At 43.9% G+C, this 22,821-nt stretch overlaps 1 protein-coding gene across 1 annotated transcript in view; it reads left to right on the forward strand.

The window, feature by feature from the left end:
- Window positions 1-22,821, forward strand: part of LOC117050421 (lipoxygenase homology domain-containing protein 1-like) — a 168,667-nt gene that overhangs the window by 123,450 nt on the left and 22,396 nt on the right. Inside the window, exons 43-46 of the mRNA XM_033156091.1 lie at window positions 10,290-10,542; window positions 14,146-14,384; window positions 19,435-19,561; window positions 20,910-21,058. Of these exons, the coding sequence (XP_033011982.1) occupies window positions 10,290-10,542; window positions 14,146-14,384; window positions 19,435-19,561; window positions 20,910-21,058 (768 nt within the window). The remainder of the gene's footprint in view (window positions 1-10,289; window positions 10,543-14,145; window positions 14,385-19,434; window positions 19,562-20,909; window positions 21,059-22,821) is intronic.

The following is a 22,821-nucleotide window of genomic DNA, read 5'->3' on the forward strand; positions in this document are numbered from 1 at the left end:
GTTTAATGGGTTAAATGAGTAGGAAATTGTCATTTTGCCTAACTAAAGCAGAATCTAAATCAGGCGAGCCAATTTAATAAAATGGTTTTGCTTTTCATCAATTACATTTCCAATGAAGTGTATGTGTCTTTACACAAAGGGAAAAATAACATAGGACAAAAATACATTCTGGCTAACAGCGAGAGCCGTGTAATTTAATGCATCATGAGGCAAATTCATTGATAACAATGGGGTGATTTTGACCACTGTTTCCTGAGGACTTTGATTTATTGTCCTATTGAAAGGGATTAATGATAGATTTCAAACTGAAAAGTACTAACAGGAAAGAAACATGAATATTGCTAGTATAGCCTATTATGTATAACTCTGCATATAGTGTGCCACCATAACAAGATTTGCCATTTCAAATAACAAAATCAAAAGTGGTGCAATGTTCCAGAAGTTATTTACAATACATTCTTCTTGACTATTGACTATTTGGGGCTTTTTATACTTCCCATTGTAGCCTTATTGCAGACCTTTCCGTTAACCTTGGGTTCTTTGTTGCACCCGGGGGGGGTGAGGGAGGAAGGAGTCAAAAAAAGACACTGAGGATTTGAAATAGAGAAAGAGTTTTTTAATTCCTGTCATTTAGAATGGCAGGAAGGCACCCGTGTGATAATTCACAGCGAACTGCGCCGAGCATCAGTTGCATACAGTTTATATAATCTTCAAACCCCTCATTCCCCCTCCCCAGGAATCTGCTTCTTGCACGTCACACCATTAGTAACATTCTTGAAAATTCCTGTTATCAAGGACTTATCTTCAAGGCAAAAGGTCACTTAGCGTTGAGTTCGTTCCTGGTGCACGCCTGTCTCCTTGAGTGGGCTCCTCTTGATCTATTCCTTTCCTGGCTTAATATGCCAGTAAGGAATGCACTACTAATCAAGGTTCATATCTATCAGAAAAGGTTTCATCTAAACAGGTTACAGAAAAGCTTTTACTTAAAGGGTTTCAGCCTTGAGTTCATTATTGGGTGAAAATTCCTGTCTCACACTCTTATCTCAAAGTGGGGGTTAAGCAGCCCCTGGCTGCCCCTGGTACCTCCCGCCTTTCCCTCCAACCGGCAATTCAAAGAATTATCCTGTCTCTGGCTATCTGGCAACTCTCACATCCCTGTGCCATCCAGGGAATTCCTGTGCCATCCAGGGAAAGGGGCGCTCCAGTGAAGGGGCGCTTTTCACTGATTAATGATATGCCAGAGAGGTATGCACTAAGAGCAAGTAACACAAAGACAGAGCTTACAGTAAAAGCTAAATATTATGCCAATAACATAGAAATATTAAAAAGGCCATGCAAATAGTATCAAATAAAAGCCAGGCAAATAGTATCAAATAACAGGGGCCAAAGCTTTACAAACTCAGGTAAAGTCTAAATACCATTTATAGAGAGGCTAGGAATGCTACACATCAGTAGAAGCTACATGTCAAATAAAAGAACTTAAAAAAACGTTAGAGAGAGAGAGAAAGAATCTCAGTTTAATAAGGCTTAAAAAGGGAGAGAAGGAAGATCAGTTAAAAGGACTTAATTGCATAGAGAAGAAGGTAAAAGCATAGAGAAGAAGGTTAGTTGCATAGAGAAGAAGGTAAAACTTACATAGAAGAAAGAAGATCAAACTATCCAGGGGAGGCTTCCAGAACTCCAGTTATTCAGAGAAGGCTTTCCGTCTAAATATCAGTTAAAAAGACTGACTTTCAGCTCAGAAAACTGAGAACTCCAGTGTAAGTTGAAAAACTCCTATTCAGAAAAAAAAGCTTGCGTCTGTATACTGACTTTCACAGAATAACTGAAAGCTCCAGTTATTCAGGGGGGCCTCCTCGTTCAACTCAGAGCCAGGTATGAGATAAGGAGAGGAGAGAGAGAAGGAGAAAGGGGGAGGAAGCCCCCTCCCTTAGCTGCCCGCTTCTGGATTAACAGTATGTCAGTAAAGAATGCATTAGCAGACAAGCTCTTAGCTAAAAACTTTTTTTCCCAACTTATACAGAAAGAGAGAAAGCTAACCAAGAAAGCTTGGTTACAAACAGACTTATAAACTTATAAACTAGAGAATTAAAACTCTCCCTCTTCATTCCCTCCTCTTCTTTTGGACAGCCTTACGGCTCGTCCTTGGGAAATGACCGATATGCTCTAGCAAGGGCAATAAGCTGTAGAATCCATGACACAACTTTGTGAATCATTATATGCACACATTGCATTAAGCAGGGAATACAGAAGCGTAAAAGCAATAAAACAGCAAGGGGACTTTCTAATATAATGAAAATACCCCTGAATCATCCTAGATTGGTTAACCTATCTGTAACTGGTCGACACAAATTAAGGCAATACAATCGTCCGGTCCTCCCATTCAGTGTTCTTTTCTTCCCTTTCTTCTCTAGGCGTGCGCAGGGCCAATGGCTCCCGGTGCATTGGCAGCAGGCCTTTGTTGCCTTTGGAGACCGTGCTCTGACCCACTCCCGGTGGGGTCAGTGACAGGGTTTCTCTGGATCTTCAGCTTCTAGGGATATTCGGCACGTTGCGGCAGATTCACTTTCTGCATGAGTAGGGAGACACCTCAGCCACTTAGATTTCAGAGCCGCTGCATAGGGATAAACTGGCTTAGCAAAACTACACGGCGTGCATTAGAGGGTTTTCCTGTTAAAGGAATAGAAGACACGTGACAGAGATAATATCTGCGCTTGGAGGGTACGATCGATAATGGTCACACCTCAGTCCTCCTACCTGTTTGAGGTAAGCTAGAATACCCTAAACAAATAAGGATGGCCTCCCATACACTCACAAGGTAAAGCTGACCATGTCAGATCACTATCTCCTCGAAATACAATGTTCTTCCGCAATGATTATCCCATAGCTCCACCCCTTGATCTTACATGGCCTACTCTTTGGCCCAGGGAAATAATTTGGTTCATTTTCCCAATCCATGGAAACACTCTAAACTTAGAATACACACAAATATAAACAAATACACAATACCACATATTTTGAGCCATTTCCAATTTATATTGATATTCAAGATAATATGTCTTCTATCTGTTAATACCTTCAGCACTTCCACTTGAATATCACATTCCAATCTTCATAGATGTGCAGTAGGGTAGATCTTGCCCTTAATGTCTGTTGCTCCTGTCTAATCATATTGATTAGATAATATTTTATTATAAGCTTTATATCTTGAATCAACACACCAGCTTCCTGCAATATTTATCATTTCAAGATGACCACCTAAAAATGCCAGTTAATCCAGAACTTTTAAACCCATAGCATTAATAACTCCAACTCCTGCAAATCAGATTGATATATAAATATATAAGTTATATATTCTTATCCATACGTTAACCCTTCAGTCATCCCACAGGGGATTGATTCCATTCCATAATACCATATTTTATAATAGTTGATACCTTCTTTAGACAAATATCCATACATTGAAAGGTGACATTCTATTATTATTATTGTTGTTATTATTACTAATATTATTATCATTATTATTCAGCCCAGTTTAGCATAAAACTCTGCTGATGTCAAGGAACAGAAAGGTACAATCTCTCCCAGATAAGATCCATTTCCTATCCCAATTATATTATCGGTTCCAACAGCTATATCAGAGATTAACTTTCCTTCCTCTTCTGTTTGCCTGCATCCAAACAGACTGGAGAGTCCGTGTCAGCTAAGACACAAAGCCTCCATCACCTGTGGATGACAGGTGTATTCAATTACTCAGAAATCTGCTTTACACCTGAATCATGCCCAGCTGGATCTTGGTACAATCCGCCTGTATGAGCAATGAGAATCTGCAAATCCCGCCCAGGGACATTATTACCCACTCTTCAATAAAAAAACAAAACATGGGAGAGAGAGGCTGCACTTTGTGATGTATGCATGTCTCCCGAAACCACCAGCCCATTGTTGATCCTCAGGAGAACTTAGGGCAGGATCTGCAAACAGGGCAGTAGGGAACAAGTCTGACAGACTTGGGTTGCCAGACAGAACTTGGCCTATTTATTTCGCTTCAGAGCCATCAATAGGTCGCTCTCATCATCTCACGCTGCGTGGTAGCCAGCTTAGCAAGGTTGCCAACTCCACACACACAAAAATGTTTCATTTGGACAATGGAGTTAAAACCTCGATGAGCTCATTCAAAGGTGACAATTTTCAGGGTTCTTTTAGGTAACAACGAATTCTGGACAGGGCAATAAGGAGAGCCCCTGTCTATTTAAAACAGTCTTTGGAGGATTTGATATATCTTACCACCTCTGTAATATCAGAGCCATCTCCAGGCTCCTCTCATCGTCCCATGCTTCCACAGCAGCAGCTTGGCAGGCCGCCAACTCCTTGCCGGGCCACCAGCCCCGCTCCATGGTGCCTCGTTCGGGCGATGGAGTCACCCCTGAGATGTGCTCTGCAGCTTGGGCACGGAGGGGTAGTGAAAGCACACTTCAAATCTGTAGGAGATAAATATTGCCTTCAATGTGTACACACATTCTCTTTGCCATCATCATTTTTCCCCCCAATCATTTCAAATTTCTGTCCCCTTTTCTCCTGAGGTTCAAAATTTTCCAAATCCTCACAGTGTCAGGGCTCCTGTTGCAATTACTGCTTGCCACAAGCCCTTCCTATTCTGCTTTTAACATTCCTTTTTTTCTTTATTCCACATACTATATCTTCAAAAAAACTTCCTAGAAAAACTTAAGACCTGGGATATAAAATAAAACTTTTCCTCTAATCAACCTTTAGTGAAGATCATCAGCCTGCTTAGAAGACATATCACCTCCCCTCAAGCCGGTAGGAGAGCCAATTCCCTTCCAAGGTTTGCTGCTGTGAAGAGAAAATTTTTTGCTCTTTAAAAATGAGGCTTTTTACTTTTTTAAAAACGAGGCTTTTCTGTTTCCCCCACTCCCCTTCCTTTCCATTCCTGCTAGCAAGCTTTTGTTAGAGATTGTGGCGATCTCCCTGCCACACTCCTTTAGTGAAAACGTTACTCCTTTATTACTTAACAAATGTCAATTAAGAAACAAACAAGGACTGTATTAGCTTCAAAAACAAACAAACAAACAAACAGCCCTCCTTTTAATGCAAAACACACTCACATTCACCTAAACCTTGCAGAGAAATAGACTTTTACAGCCCGTTCTATTGAATATACAAGCCTTGGCATACAAACAGTTTATAAAACACACTCACCCAAACCTAGGTTCAAACAGATTCCTCGAAAGGACGCAGGAGGACATAAAAACAAAACATATACAAAGGGACTGTCACTGTGCAGACACACGTCAATTTCAAATCCATCTGAGAAAGCTGCTGTTGTGCAGCCACATATACAAAAAAACCAAGGGACAAGACAAAGGTCAATTTACAAGGATAAAAAAGAGATTGGGGAAAGCCAACCCCCCTTCATACACAGAGATAGGGCTTTGCAAGAGGGTTGACTTTAATGAAAATAAATCTTCTCTCCTCTATCCCAGCTCTTCACTGAGACCCGAAGTTCTGTCTTCGACACAAAACACAGTTGTGTTAAGGCAAAGAGAGAAAGGAAAAACAAACAAACAAACAAACCCACACACACAGAGAGAGCCTGCAGCAACTTAGCCCCCTTTTGGCTAATTCCTGCTGGCACACACACAGTATCAGTGATCACTAATTATTGGAGGGGTTGTGAGGCCCCCCCTTCTTCTTCCCTCTTGCTTAGATTGTTATGTAAGAGGGGCTTCATGACAAAATAAAAACTAGAAATGAGAAACACAACACAACAGGTAAACAGGTGCAACTTGCTTCCAAAGTCAAAGAAACACACAACCAGAAGGTGTAAGTTGTCATGGAGGTTTCAAAGACCATGCCCCCACAACAATGTGCACACAGATAGCCTGGCAGCCCGTGGCTCTTCCCCCTTCCAAGGCAGGGTCTGGGAATTTGATGGGGATGCAGGAAAACAAGCAGGTATACTGCTTGCTTTGGGGACACACAGTTCTATTCACACACTCTCTAAGGAGGTGGCAGCCCTCCCTTTTCACTTACTTAATGCCACACGCTTGGGGCTGCCCTCTGCACCCCCTGTTCTGAATGAAATGCAAGCCTCAAACAGAAAAGAATCCTTCATAATTTTTGCAAAAAGCAATAAGGAGACATAATCATTCACAGAGATCTGGAAGAAATGGGGTGTAAGGTGGGTGCCACCTGCACCCCCACTCACTCACTCACACACACAATGAGAGGGGAGGAGGAGGAGAGGTCAGGCAGTCCCTGTCTGCTAGACAACTGGAGTAAAAAATTTCCCTTCTCTCCAAGGATAACACTTGGAAAGAAAGCATGGAAATAATCTCTCCCGTCCCAGTTTTTCACTGGAACCTACACACAGAGGCAACAGAAGTTCACCCAGATAGGCTAATCTCCTAGAAACCCACACAGACCCACACATTAACAAATTCATTTCACAAGGCATACTGGATTAGCAGTCAAAACAGCCTCTTGTGGCATCACTGCAGACACAGACGGACTCATACAAAATCACACAGCATGGCATCTTTGAGACACAGACAGGCACATACACACACACAAGAGGAAATTCACAATATCATAACATTATTACAAATCATAAATTTTTACACAGCAACAAAAATTCCAATTGACCTGGGACACTCCCCCCACCTAACCAAATTTCTCTCACGCCAACATTCACATTAAAGACAAACATTTTGCCTTGCCAGTGACTCTGAGTCCTAGCGTCTCATTCACTCAAACCATTCACTGGAGCGTCCCCATACACCCATTCACTTGAACAAAGTAAACCTCCCCTCTATTCCCTTCTTCCCAAAAACCAGCGGCATTTGCTGCACACTGCTGGCCCTGGCGGCACACCATGTGCTCACTGCCAGGTTAAAGGCGGCACTCACTGCTCACTGCCTTTGTGGGGTTGATCAAGCCCCGTACCTCCCAACCTCTGGAGCTTACCTTTTCCCTCCAGATTTCCCCCCTGTGCGGCCGCTCTCTTTCTCTCATCTCTTGCAGCGTCTCCACTCAAGAACGGAGTGGCTGGCTCCTCCTACAAACTGGTAGGTGCGCGCAGGGGCGCCAAGCCGAACTGAGCTGTTCGCCTTGCAGAGATGCCTCAGACCTAGTCCCTCAATCCCGGGGAACGCCAAATCCCGGAAAAGAGCCCCCAGGAAAATGTAGCCTTATTGCAGACCTTTCCGTTAACCTTGGGTTCTTTGTTGCACCCGGGGGGGGTGAGGGAGGAAGGAGTCAAAAAAAGACACTGAGGATTTGAAATAGAGAAAGAGTTTTTTAATTCCTGTCATTTAGAATGGCAGGAAGGCACCCGTGTGATAATTCACAGCGAACTGCGCCGAGCATCAGTTGCATACAGTTTATATAATCTTCAAACCCCTCATTCCCCCTCCCCAGGAATCTGCTTCTTGCACGTCACACCATTAGTAACATTCTTGAAAATTCCTGTTATCAAGGACTTATCTTCAAGGCAAAAGGTCACTTAGCGTTGAGTTCGTTCCTGGTGCACGCCTGTCTCCTTGAGTGGGCTCCTCTTGATCTATTCCTTTCCTGGCTTAATATGCCAGTAAGGAATGCACTACTAATCAAGGTTCATATCTATCAGAAAAGGTTTCATCTAAACAGGTTACAGAAAAGCTTTTACTTAAAGGGTTTCAGCCTTGAGTTCATTATTGGGTGAAAATTCCTGTCTCACACTCTTATCTCAAAGTGGGGGTTAAGCAGCCCCTGGCTGCCCCTGGTACCTCCCGCCTTTCCCTCCAACCGGCAATTCAAAGAATTATCCTGTCTCTGGCTATCTGGCAACTCTCACATCCCTGTGCCATCCAGGGAATTCCTGTGCCATCCAGGGAAAGGGGCGCTCCAGTGAAGGGGCGCTTTTCACTGATTAATGATATGCCAGAGAGGTATGCACTAAGAGCAAGTAACACAAAGACAGAGCTTACAGTAAAAGCTAAATATTATGCCAATAACATAGAAATATTAAAAAGGCCATGCAAATAGTATCAAATAAAAGCCAGGCAAATAGTATCAAATAACAGGGGCCAAAGCTTTACAAACTCAGGTAAAGTCTAAATACCATTTATAGAGAGGCTAGGAATGCTACACATCAGTAGAAGCTACATGTCAAATAAAAGAACTTAAAAAAACGTTAGAGAGAGAGAGAAAGAATCTCAGTTTAATAAGGCTTAAAAAGGGAGAGAAGGAAGATCAGTTAAAAGGACTTAATTGCATAGAGAAGAAGGTAAAAGCATAGAGAAGAAGGTTAGTTGCATAGAGAAGAAGGTAAAACTTACATAGAAGAAAGAAGATCAAACTATCCAGGGGAGGCTTCCAGAACTCCAGTTATTCAGAGAAGGCTTTCCGTCTAAATATCAGTTAAAAAGACTGACTTTCAGCTCAGAAAACTGAGAACTCCAGTGTAAGTTGAAAAACTCCTATTCAGAAAAAAAAGCTTGCGTCTGTATACTGACTTTCACAGAATAACTGAAAGCTCCAGTTATTCAGGGGGGCCTCCTCGTTCAACTCAGAGCCAGGTATGAGATAAGGAGAGGAGAGAGAGAAGGAGAAAGGGGGAGGAAGCCCCCTCCCTTAGCTGCCCGCTTCTGGATTAACAGTATGTCAGTAAAGAATGCATTAGCAGACAAGCTCTTAGCTAAAAACTTTTTTTCCCAACTTATACAGAAAGAGAGAAAGCTAACCAAGAAAGCTTGGTTACAAACAGACTTATAAACTTATAAACTAGAGAATTAAAACTCTCCCTCTTCACCATTAAGAGCTGTACTTTGTCATGGTAACTCTTTTTGGAAGAGTATAAATATGTGAAGGTAAAAATGTCAGAAATTCTATTTTTCTAGTTGAAATTATATTCTTCAGGCTACATTTCCTGGGAGTATTTGTAGAATATACCTGCACCAAAAGATATGTGTAAGAATCTGATTTTTAAAACCATAAAGCATTTCCCTTTTATTTTATTTTATTTTATTCATGTTTTATTTCATTCTTCTTTGTCTCATTGTATAGAAGTTGTCAACAAGTAAAATTATAGCTGCTGCTACTGCTTCTTCCATCCATCTGGTCGTCTTGCTACCCACATGTGCCCACACTTCCACCCACCCGCTCGTATTCTCTCTCAAATGGGCACACATTCATTCCCTCTAATATAATTTATTCATCCCAACATGCATCTCTGCAGCTGCTACAGCACTGTTGTTTACTGGAAGCTAGAATACTATTAAAAGAAGTGTTCATTTGCACTAAAAACAACAACACCCATTTCCTTGTCTTTATCAAACTCTCATGCACAGAAGACTGAAAACTTTCTGTGGTCAGTCTAATTGGCCATTGTTAGCATTGCCATCCATACTTAGAATTTGAAACACTATAAGGAGTAAAACTTAAGCATGCACACATGCACACACAAATTGGTTGATTTGTTGTATTGCACTGTGCTGTCATTCACAGAGTTGCTGCTGAGTAGATGGAGAAAATCATGCATGATATTAGTATGAACCAGTCATTTTCAAGCTTTCTGTGTCCATGGAATCCTTCTCATATGAACATTCCTGCCAAAGAACCTCTGCAGAAGAATTGGGGGGAGGGGTTGTAGGGTCCATATGGGATACTGATGAGTCCTATTGGCCCATGTGAACTGAGTGTATATCCTTGAATACACCCTGAACTCCCCTGCAGCTCTGTATTGTATGGCAAGCTGTGCAGTGGAAATTGAACTTCTATTACTAATGCTTTAATTCAGGAACCTTTGCAGGAATTCCATGGTTCCAAACAACACAGTTTGAAAGTCATTGATTTAGACCAAAGTACCAGAGACAGGGAGCTGGCCAATGAGTTTAAATCCTGAAACAGCTATGGACTTGCTGGGTTTATGCTGAACATACTGTTCAGCCGCTGTGGTCTATCTGTAAAGTTAACAGCAACAGCTGCATACTTTGAATGCTGCTGGAAAATATTACTATAGGAATCATTTAGTTAATAAATGTCTCTCAATCTCAAGTTCCAAAAAACATTTTAGACAGGACAGAGTTCTACTAGTCTCTGAACAATAAGACCTCTGCATATGAATAAGGTATCTAAAAGCTATCGAAACAATTTTGCATTTTAGTACCAGTAAAAGGAACAACTGAACAGGAAAACGATTCTCTTTTCCAATAGAGTAGTTGAATTGAGCAATGTTTAATATGCTTTTATTAAGTGGATGTTGGCCCTGCTTTATTTCCTTTACCCAATAGTTGAATACCTTCAGTGTCCAAGCAATAGATCTAGGGATGTTGAGCAAAGTGCTTGTGGAACACAATAGATCTGGTTATGGAGCGGGTTGGTACCTTGACCGAGTCACGATACAAGAATCAGAGAAGAATAGTGACCAGAATGTATTCCTGTGCCAGCAATGGTTGGACAGTGGAGTTGGTGATGGAAAAATGAAACGAGAGGTGCAACTTCTTGGAAAAGTTAGGAAAGAAAAGCTGGCCGAAAATTTTCATGGTGAGATGCAAAATTATAAAAATATATTAAAGATTCTTTTTGGATAGATTTTATTTTGTCTTTCAGGGATGGGTCTGTTGAAACAAAAAAAAATGCCATTGAAATATAATATACCTTTATTCTAAGTAACATCATTCATGTATCTTCATAGCATTTTGCAAAGTGTGATAATACAGTTAGTGTGTGTGAATGTGTTTGTACACACACACACACACAGAGAGAGAGAGAGAGAGAGAGAGAGAGAGAGAGAGAGAGAGAGAGAGAGAGAGAGACTAAGTAGTATAAGGAATGTTTTAAAATTAGATTTGGGGATTAGATGCAACAGAAGGTGGTGAGGAGAGAAAAACAAATAGAAGAATTCTTCAAGCATGATGAATGACAGACCAAAGGCTCTTGTATCTGAATCTATTTCTGATATATCTAATCTGTTCTAGCAGTATTTTCTACCTAACCTAAACCGCATTTAAGGGACGCGGGTGGTGCTGTGGTCTAAACCACTGAGCCTAGGTCTTGCCGATCGGAAGGTCGGCAGTTCGAATCCCTGTGACGGGGTGAGCTCCCATTGCTCAGTCCCAGCTCCTGCCAACCTAGCAGTTTGAAAGCACATCAAAGTGCAAGTAGGATAAATAGGTACTGCTCTGGTGGGAAGGTAAACAGCATTTCCATGCACTCCTGTGGTTCCACCAGAAGTGGCTTAGTCATGCTGGCCACATGACCTGGAAAAACTGTCTGTGGACAAATGCTGACTCCCTTGGCCAGTAAAGCGAGATGAGCGCCGCAACCCCAGAGTCGTTCGCGACTGGACTTAACCATCAGGGTTCCTTTACCTTTACCTTTACACCACATTTAGGGTAAAAAAGTAAAGGTAAACCCCATTTAGGAATGTTGTTTTAATGTGATGAACTGAAATATGCCCACAAACCCCTTTCTTGGTCAAGGGGGGGTGGACAGAATGTTGGTGAATCAGTGGCAGGAGTTCCTGGACATTACAGACTATCTGGATCCATTTCAGTTTGGGTTCAGGAGCAGTTTTACCACTTAATCAACCTTGGTTGCCCTGATGTGGCTGGGGAAACCCAGCCAGATGGACGGGGTAGAAATAATAAATGATGAATGATGTGCATTGAGAGCAGCGGCTCATCCAGACTTGCTCTTGCCCCACCATTTTTCCCTGGGGAAATTTAATATTTAGCACTGAAATATCAACAAGCTCAGATATGCTGATGACACAACCTTGATGGCAGAAAGTGAGGAGGAATTACCGTATTTTTCGGTCCATAAGGCGCTCCGGACCACAAGACGCACTTGTTTTTTAAAGGGGAAAAACCAGGAAAAAATATTTTCCTGGTTTTCCTCCTCTAAAAAACACGGAGGGGAGCGCTGGAGGGGAAGCCCCTTCTCCCTTCACAGCGGCTCATCCCCGCTTCCTTAAAGGGACATGGGGACGAGGGGAGAAGGTTTCTCCCCTCCTCCCCATGTCCCTTTAAAGCAACAGGGGATAAGCCTGCTTTTGGCATCGGGGCGCAGGGTGGTGGAGAAAGCAGCAGCATCCCCTCTGTTTCCTCCACCATCCCATGCCTTGCACCGATCCCAAAAGCCTGCTTTTGGGATTGGCGGGCAGCGCATGGGGTGGTGGAGGAAATCCTCTACCAACCTCCCTGCCGCCCACCGATCCCAAAAGCAGGCATCGCAGCTGCCTCCCCCCACCTCCCGCCGAATACGGCGGGACGTGGGGGGAGGCAGCAGAGATGTTGGTGGTTCGTGCCAGCAGCTCCGTGAACGGAGCTGCTGGCACGATCCACCAACATCCCCTTCTCTTCCCACCGCCTCCCCCCATCCCCCGTCGCGTTTGGCGGGACGTGGGGGGAGGCGGCGGAGGTGTTGGTGGATCGTGCTAGCAGCTCCGTGAATGGAGCTGCTGGCACGATCCACCAACATCCCCTTCGCTCCCCGCCGCCTCCCCCCATCCCCCGTCGCGTTCGGCGGGACGTGGGGGGAGGCGGCGGAGGTGTTGGTGGATCGTGCTAGCAGCTCCGTGAATGGAGCTGCTGGCACGATCCACCAACATCCCCTTCGCTCCCCGCCGCCTCCCCCCATCCCCCGTCGCGTTCGGCGGGAGGTCAGGGGAAGCAGCGGAGATGTTGCTGGATCGTGCTAGCAGCTCCGCTCGCCGAAAGAAGCTTCTTTCGGTGAACGGAGGTGCTGGCATGATCCAGCAACATTGCTGCTGCCTCCCCCCACCTTCCGCCGAACACGACGGGGGATGGGGGGAGGCAGTGGGAGCGAAGCCTTCGCCCCATAAGACGCACAGCGATTTTCCCTTCCATTTTAGGAGGGAAAAAGTGCGTCTTATGGAGCGTAAAATACGGTAAAGAACCTTTTAATAAGGGTGAAAGAGGAGAGTGCAAAATGTGGTCTGAATCTCAACATCAAAACAAAACTAAGATCATGGCCACTGGTCCCATCACCTCCTGGCAAATAGAAGGGGAAGAAATGGAGGCAGTGAGAGATTTTACTTTCTTGGGCTCCATGATCACTGCAGATGGTGACAGCAGTCACGAAATTAAAAGACGCCTGCTTCTTGGGGGGGGGGAAAGCAGTGACAAACCTAAATAGCATCTTAAAAAGCAGAGACATCACGTTGCCAACAAAGGTCCGTATAGTTAAAGCCATGGTTTTCCCAGTAGTAATGTATGGAAGTGAGAGCTGGACCATAAAGAAGGCTGATTGCTGAAGAATTGATGCTTTTGAATTATGGTTCTGGAGGAGACTCTTGAGAGTCCCGTGGACTACAAGAAGATCAAACCTATCCATTCTGAAGGAAATCAGCCCTGAGTGCTCACTGGAAGGACAGATCCTGAAGCTGAGGCTCCAATACTTTGGCCACCTCATGAGAAGAGAAGACTCCCTGGAAAAGACCCTGATGCTGGGAAAGATTGAGGGCACAAGGAGAAGGGGACGACAGAGGACAAGATGATTGGACAGTGTTCTCGAAGCTACCAACATGAATCTGACCAAACTGTGGGGGGCAGTGGAGGACAGGAGTGCCTGGCGTGCTCTAGTCCCTGGGGTCACGAAGAGTCAGACATAACTAAACGACTAAACAACAACAAGGAGCAAATGTCAATTGGGTTTTCTTCAGATTGATGCTTGCTCCGATTTATCACTAAAGAATTAGTTCTCCAGAGGAAAGTGGTGTGACAAGGGCAAAACCACTTGGACCTGTGCCTAGAAAGTGTGGGACAAGGGGGAAACTGCTCAGACCAATCCTTCCTAGGCACAGGATGAGCATAATACTGGATGAGCCCTGGGACATGGTGAGTATTACTCTGTCCTTCTTTCTTGGTCTCTCAGCAGTTTTTGATCCCATTGATACCATAGGAGCAGAAACACTGTTACAATTGTAAAACAATGTACAAATTCAGGATAGTATATAAATGATTAACGGTCACAGCACTATTGCTAGTACTGGATTATCAGGGATTTAACTGTTGGCTTATTTCATGCACTCTGTGGCTAACAAAAGTTCAAAATTGTGGAGCAAATTCAGATTTCTGCAACACTACCGTCAATTTGTTATTTCCTACTGGTTTGCTTTTCTAGGTACTTGGGACATCACTGTTACAACTAGAGGAATTTCAACCAATGCTATGAACCCTAAGTTGACTATTACGGTTTGTGATGACAAAGGGGCATCTTCTTCAGTCTTTATTCCCAAAGGATCATTTAAGAGGGCTGAGGCTTATCAGGCAACACTGGAGCTGGATAAGAAGTCTAATATGATATGCAAAGTTCGCTTGGAAGTAGAAGACACAGATGGGGAAATGTGGCATTGCCGTGAGGTAAATCCTAATTATGCATTTGCATATTATACTGGGAGAAAAAACTTCTTTAGATAACCTTGTTGGGCTTCCAGGGACAAGGCTAAATCAAAGGCCCCCATGTCCATTCCCTCGTTCCTCTTCTTTTTCACAAATGGCAACAAATCACTAGGATATTCTGTTAATGGTTTTTATTAGGGATTAAATGTTACAGCTCACTTCACACCCAAAAAAAGATAGATTCCCCCAGGGCATGAAGACAGTCTCCCGGATTAGGGTTTTAGACAGTCCCCTCCAATAGTCAGCCAGAATTTTGACTCAGTAACATTTGTTTATCCAGTAAAGGTAGTCCAACAGCTCCTTGTTGGGCGGCTTTACCTCTGCCTTCCTTGCTGTTAGCAAGCAGAAGGGGGGGGACCCTCTTGCTTTTCCCTTGCAGGACTGTTCTACCTCTCTGGAGGCTGAGGCAAATAAGCTCTGTGTCAGTGCATCCCCACTTCAGGGACTCAAGAGCAATCCCTTCTTCAGGCATAGCCTACTGCTCACTAGACCCCCAGATTCCTCCAGCCTCATTCCAGTCAGCTTCCCAGCCCCGAGGCATTGGTTAGGTGTAGCATGAAGCTTCACGCCTCCCCACTTGCTTGCCTGCTTGTTTAAAGCTATCTTTCTGTATTTCCTACTCATTAATATTCTGCCTGTGTTATCTGTGTTTGCTGCTGCTTGGATAAATCCATGAATCTGACTTTTGGAACTTTTTGTAAGTAAAGTATTTTAAACTTACTTAATGGCATGGTTTGTTCATTACAAGAGGGGTAGAAAAGAGCAGCACTTTGCAAGTGAACTAAATTGGGATAAAAGGTCTATATTTCCACATTATACTGCTGCTTAACTTTTCTGAGTTTAAACTCTGCTACTGAGGGCTCTCTCCTGCTGTTGAATGAGTTTAGCCCCACATTTTGAATTCATTCCCTGTTTAGGGAAGTTTTTAATGTTTAATGCTGTATTGTGTTTTAAATATTTGGTTGGGAGCCACCCAGAGTGGCTGGGGAAACCCAGCCAGATGGGCGGATTATTATTATACTGTATTATTATTACATTATGCTCCCAGCCAATTCTTTTGTTATTTACCCCACACACATGGGTCATGTGAATTCATATTTTTCTCCCACAAGACCTCCACTCTGTCCCCCCCTCCCCTTTTTCCTATCTGCCTTCTGCACAGAGAGAGGAAGCTGCCTGTCTTGTCCACCAGCAGGCTGCCTTCTCAGCCACACTTTACTGGCAAGCCTTGCCTCTGCCTCTGAGCAGTTGAAAAACACAGGTACTGTAGAGCTGTCCCCAGCAATACTTCACAAACCTACTCTCCCCCGCACCCAGATTCCTATTAAAGGGATGTGATTTTCAGAAATCATCTTCTAGTTGTGCTCAACAGTTATCTAACAGTCTTATGTAACATAATGCTCAGATCTGTTTGTCACATATCAGACTATTCACATAATATTCAGATCTTATATTACGGCTTCCATAGTATGCGTCAAAAATTTATTTGGGAACAAATGTTTCCTTAAAAAAAAAAAAAGAATGGTGGGGGCTGGAAAGATTCCCTCCCCTAGTCACTCAGTGAAGTAGTTGGCAGGTGGTTAAGAAGACAGCAGGAAGTGTTATTACATAACATAATTACAGATTTCACTATGGTAGTATGATTTCACAGTGATGATTGCTACTGGATTAGCCAAGGGTTTGGGGGGCTGGGGGGGGCTGATGGGAGCCAGAGTCCAGCAATATCTGCAGGGCTACTGCTTTCCCATGTCTAGTTTAGATGGATCGAAAAAGATGCTTTATTTATTAGTGGCGGGCTATACTTCACCTCCAGCTGATGTATTTGAATGATTGTGTTTAGCGTTCCTTCAGTCCTTCCAAGGGGTGGAGTATATCTGTCTCCTCTCTAATACAAAGGAGTGATATTGTTGTCTAACATATTTGAACAATTATTCATTCATTCATTCATTTTGTTTATAATACAGTGTAATATACATGATCCCTAAACAGTTTGCATAAAATATTAAAACTAAATATAACAAAATATAGCAATGAAAGAGTTAATATGTATATCAATAAAAACAGAAATCTATAATCTAGGGACATGGCATGTGCTTAAAAGTAGCTATTGTTTCCACTTCTTGGATTGCATGTGGGTGAGTGTTATCAACTGAGAAGGCCTGCTTTCTAGATATCACAAGGTGCCATTCAACTGATCATAGTATAGTCAGCAAAGCCTCCTTTGAAGATCTTAGTGATCAGCCAGGTATGTTGGTCTGCTAGGTATCCTGGTCCTAAGTTGTCTAGAGCTTGAACATGGCTCAGTGGCTAATTGGCAGCCATAAGAAACGTTCTCATATATTTATTTGGATCAACTACACCAAGATGTTGACTTCAATATTACCTGGCAAAACATGGCTCTATATCTACACACTCTCAAACTGGCTATTATATTCTGGTCTTGCAACTAACAAAGGGAGACAGTGACAATGCCTTGACAAAAGTATCTGCCATGTAAACTGACATTCCAGGAAAGAAGCAGAGCACCAAAGTGACAGCCTCTCCAAGTATGTCTAGGATGCTGAAGCTAACATCATCAATTGCAACAAAATAGCTGTGTTGCAGAAAATATAAGGATTTTTTCCTGACAAAATAAAAGTCAAAATGCTTCTTGGGAATAGCTTTTAATTCATAGTTGTAATTGAAAGTCTTGCATTGTTTCTAAATTGCTCCGCTGACAATTTCATTTCCCAGAAGGTGGAAGATGCAAAGGGGGGGGGCATCTCTTTTGGGCCTCGTCCTCAGCAACAGGGAGGAACTGATCAATGAAGTGAAAGTACAGAGAACCTTGGGAGGAAGTGATACACAAGCAAGGGAAAGCTGAGTGCAGTTGAACATGCACTCTGGACTTTCAAAAGGCTAACAGAACTACTGGGTGAAGTCCAATGGTCAAAATTACTCAAAGAGAAGGGAGTCCAAGATGGATGGGAGTTTCTTAAAGGTTGAAGGCACAAAGGCTGACAATTCCAACATGAAAGAAAAGTGGGAGGCACCAAAATAAACCACTGTTGCTACATAAGAAGCTTACAGATGAGCTGTGTTGTAAGAAGGGAATATATAAGAAATTAAAGAAAGCAGAAATCACAAAGGAAGAGTGTACACGAGTAGCCAACAGTTGCAGGGAGAAGGTTGGGTGAGGCAAAGCTCAGAGGCACATCCACTGCCTCAGCTGCATATGTAAAGGAGCTGTGTGTCATCAGCATATTTCTGACTACATACTCCAAAACTCCAGTTAACCCCAGACAGCAGTTTCTTGCAGATGTTAAACAGCATAGGAGATAAAATTGAACCCCTAGGAACCCCACTTTGAAGGCTCCACAGGGCTGAAGAGCACTCCCCAAGCATCACCCTCTGGGGGAGGACCCTCCAAATAGGACTGGAACCACCACAAATTGGTGCCATCCACCCCTAAGTTAGACAGCCACTCCAGAAGGATACCATGTTTGATTATATCTGATCTCCCCCATTTTCTTAAATCGGAGTCTTATACATGGGAGTGTCTTATAGACGGAAAAATACGGCACTTTCAATAGGTGATATCCAATGAAGTCATGCTCTGAGTGGACCCATCCATGGACTTGTTGCTTTACTCAAACGTTGGATATTGGAGTGTGTGTATGTTTTGTTTTTTAAAGCTCTTACAAAACCATGTTTTCTACAGTGTATTCTGAAGTCATTTTTAAAGTAGGGTTTTTCAAGAAACATCCTCCACAGAGGGTGATAAATGCACATCTCATAAGTATTTACAGGAAGGAATGTTTTTCTCCCCCTGCAAATGTTGGCCTGATTCAAACATTCAGAGGATGATAGATGATACATTATATGTAGGGAGATGAACTTTTCTGTGCTGCCTTTGGTGGTGAAGTCCCCGGCAAATGGGTGCAGCATCTGCGATCACCACATAGGGCAGACACACACGCACCAGAGCTGGATGGGGTGCGCTGCCAGGCAGCGCACTCACCCACCAGAATCCGCTGCTTCATACATATCCATTATTCGACCGATAGTCAGAAAGAAAGAAAAAAACACTGCACTGTGTTTGCCTTGTAGCATTGGGCTGTCATGTGAGGAAGCTGCCTCCACAGCTCCCTTGTGCACTGGGTCCCAGCGTTGGAGAGGGGTGCTGCTGCTGCCTCTCCAACACTTCTGCCCTTGGGTCAGGCTTGACTTTGGGGTAGAGCTGCAGCCGGCTCACGGTGTTGGGCCACCATCTGAGGAAGCTGCCTCCACAGTTACCTCTAGTGTTGGAGAGGGGCGGCAATGCTGCCACAGTTAATCCACCACTTCCGCCACCTGGGGCAGCCCTAAGGAGAAGGAGCCACTGCCACTGCTGCCCCAGCCCCAAAGGCCAGGCCCAGGCATGGCTTCTCTCAGTGAGGAAACCTGTTGTGGGGGCACCTGGTTGTGCCCCCTCAAAAAAATGCACCCGGAGCTATGTCCCACCCCCCAGGTGCCATCCCAGGCTATGCCGCTGCCTGAAAGTGTGGCTCAATGCTTGTATCTCATTATTTGTACAAATAGATAATGAATAACTATGCTTAGGATATGGCATGCTCTAGTTTTGAACCAGTAGAGCTTCAGTGATCTGAACTGATGGTTGGAGTCTGGGACTTAGGGCTGAGTCTCACAATATGACTGCCCCATGGTTGTGTCTGCTTGGAATATATTCATTTGGTGTAGACCCCATTGCTGTCTTCAAGGGCTATGGAGTTCTGTGTGCAAGCTGGGGACAAACCATAAGACTGGTTTGGAAAACCTCTCACCCTCCAGATGATGCTAGATTCCAAATCCCAGGAGCTCCAGCCCACAAAGCTGACAATCAAGGATGATGAACATCTGGAGAACATGGGTCCACCCATAGGTGCCATAGGGTGTGTCCATTGGCTTCATGCCCTGTTTGTGAGCTTCCCAGAACCAAACTACAGGCCTACATGGAGCTTGATCTGATCTATACATATCTCATTTTGTACAGGTGAAACTTCAGCACAGAAAAAGCAAACAAATCCTGGAATTGCCATGTGTCCGAGATTTTTCAGATGCTGAAGGAAGCACAATGGCTGAACTTCCAGTTCTCACAGCTGGCTGCAACTTTTTAGCAGGTTTGTTAATTGCCACACAGATTTGTTTGCTTGTTTATTTCATTTAAAGCATTTTTACCTCACTCTTCAGCCAAAAGGACTCCCAGCACTGCTTTCATCAGATTTGTAACACACACACACACAGAGAGAGAGAGAGAGAGAGAGAGAGAGAGAGTCCCTGCAAACTTGGAGATGTAAAATACACAATAAAAAAGTAAGATGGGAAGAGTAGGGAAGAGGAAAATAAGAAAACACTGACACCAGTTTGCTCAGTGGTGCTTATGACCAGCTGGAATACAAACAGTACAGGGAGAGAAGTCCTATGGAGTAGGTCTCTCACCAGAGACAATGGGGTGGCCCTGCATCTCATGCTTTTATCTGTTACAGCCTGATGAAAGGCTGGTGGTGGTGACACATGAGAATTGGCAAAGTCAGAACAGGGAAAATCTTATAGTTCTGCTTATTTTACTGTGCAACATTTACTGGTAGCTAAAATTACCATTCAAAGGTTGGGAATAACTCAGTACCTAAGTCCTCAGTACGCAGAGTGGATACTAATGCCAGCATTGTAAACCCACGTAAAAGCCACTTCTTCTGTTGCACTATGACCAGTAGACTTGCTACTGGTGAAGATCCACACACACAAACAAGTTATTCAAGGAAGAAGAGCAAGAAGAAGAGAAAACAGATGGGCTTGTGTCAATGGCAGAGCTTCATGCTCCGGTACCGGGGGGCGGAGAGCAGGTGGGGGCGGGGCTGGTGCGCATCCTGGGGGCATGGTGCGCCGCCCGTAGGGGCATGGCACCCAGCATGGGGGGGCACCTGCAATGGCACCCCACTGAGATCGCACTGCCTCTTCCTATGCCAGTGACTTGTGCATAATCCCTGACCGCCAAGAGGGCTTAGCAATGCTGCAGGAAAATGTGCTGGCTAGTATGTCTTTTTTCACTACTATCCCACAAGGACGACCTCATTTCTCACTCACACACTCATCCTCCAGACCAGCACATGGCCAGCACATTCATATGCACACACCCCACCTTTTTGCCTGGGAGTGATAAGAGGCTTCCAGAAAGGCTCTTAGGGTAGCAGCCAACTTAGAGGAGACCTACTGAAATTAATGGACCTAACTTTCTCCTGCTTATTTATTTCAGTGTGCCTACTGTGAGCAAAACTTAGTTACATGCCACCATTAATATTGTAAAAAGTGCTCAGGAACCAAGCCCAAGGCTTCCTCCCTGAGGTCCTGCCCATAGCTGTGCAAGCTGAGGCCCACCCAGACAAATAACAGTCTCCTAATAAAAGTATAGTGCTATTAACTTGTATGTGTTTATTGAGTGACAGTCAATACCTCTTGCTTTTTCTACAGTTAAACAGTATGTTCTGTACATCTCAACGGACTCCTCCCCAGAATCAGGAACAGACTCAGATGTGTACGTCACTTTGAAAGGATCCATGGGAGACACTGGCAAGAGGAAGTTAGTTAAGAATGGAAAGGACATTTTCGCCAAGGGGAAGGTAGGTTTCCAGGTGCTCTGTCTTGCAACCATACTTGTTTTGTAATGCTTTGCATTACAGAAACTACAGATGCACATGTAATAATGTGGTTTAACGTGAGAACAAGAGCCTGCTGGATCAGACCAGTGGCCCATCTGGTCCTGAATCCTGTTCTCATGGTGGCTAAGCCCGCAAACAGGACTTGAGCTCAATAGAATTCTCCCCTTCTGTGGTTTCTGGTAACTAGTTCACTATTACATTTGAATGTTTTGTTACTGCCTATTTTAGAAAATAATGCATAAGTGTGCTTTCCTTGAGCATTTAATGAAATCATGGGCATTAAAGGCTTAGCTATTTACCAGTAACTGTTTAATTCTCTTTTCAAATTGGTAACCAAACAGTTGTCAACATAGTGCTAAACCTACAGCATTGTTTCTCATCCAGTAGGCCAGGACACGCTAGTAGGACTGGGACATTTTCAGGTTGACCTCAGTGCCACAGTCTACCCAGGGCTTCCTCCCTTGTCTGCTCCACACCCTAGCAATGTCATAACCTTTCAGTTGGACCAGTGTTAGCAGGTTTGGAAGGTGGGGTGAGGGTTAGCTGAAAGTTGGGTGTAAAAGGAGAATGGCAGAAGAATTACAGTAGATAAACAACAATATTTTATGGGGCATGTGGGCATGGGAAGGGACAAATATAAAGGAAAAAGCCTTCAGCAAATTCTGTCGAAAATGGGGAGAATGAACCACAATACCTCCAGAGCAAATGTCTGTCTTTAGCTTGACACAAGGAAAATGCTGTGACAAAGAAATGGATTAGGTGTCAATTGAAAATGATGTCAGTAATTGCCAGCTGATTATGCCAAACTCTGCCTCCATTTGCCACTATTTTGTAACTGCCTCTGCCTCTGCACCACCATTTTGAGACTGGTGACCCTCAGTAATTTTAGGCTGCCTCTAATGAGATTTGGGGCTAGAAAGTTTGTGAACCTCTGCACTAGAGAATTTCAGAACAGTTTTTCACAAAGGAAGTCAATTTTCGTTATTGTAGCTAACTGCAACCCTAAAAACCTGAACCATAATGTTCACGGTGGCTTTTTCTCAGGAAAGTGTGCTTAGAGTTGCAGTCTAGGTTTAAATTTCTTACATTAATGTCTTACATTAAATGACTGATCCTACCACCTCTCTTCAGAAATAGGACAACATTAACTCAAATTTGTTACCACTTTTTGCATGGCAAGGCCCCAAATCAGCCCCCTGTTAAAATAATTCATACAGACACAGAATTTTTAAGGTTATTGGGCAAAATTTTGGCCACAACTTTATTGAATTACAGAAATGTGAGCGGTATTGGCTTAGGCATTGGTGTAGACTATATCAGACTCCTGCCCCCTTTGCAGGAAGTCAGTAAGGGTAAACCACCCAAAGACGGAGCTCCTCGGTGTCTCCAGAGGCCTGGCATGGCCCTAGCCCCTCAAGTGGACTTCGGCCAAGATCCAGGCCCTGGATTCCTTTAATGGAATACCCTTGATCAATGGAGGGCTGACCTCCCCTCCCCCGCAATTCAATGAGCCAATGCCTAACCACCAAACCTTACAAAGTTGTGATGATTGGTAGGCGAAAACCAAGTGGCCAGTGCCAATTTGCCAAATGGAAAAAAAATCCTACCCGGCCCCTGACCCAAGACAGGTGACCAACCAAAGTCCAAAGCAAGGCCGGAGAACACACAATAAAACAGGGAGGGTGGGCGGGTGTCCGGCAGCGCGAAGCAGGTGCTCAGCACAC

The sequence above is a fragment of the Lacerta agilis genome, chromosome 7 (genome assembly GCF_009819535.1).
Source record: "Lacerta agilis isolate rLacAgi1 chromosome 7, rLacAgi1.pri, whole genome shotgun sequence".
Classification (NCBI taxonomy): Eukaryota; Metazoa; Chordata; class Lepidosauria; order Squamata; family Lacertidae; genus Lacerta; species Lacerta agilis.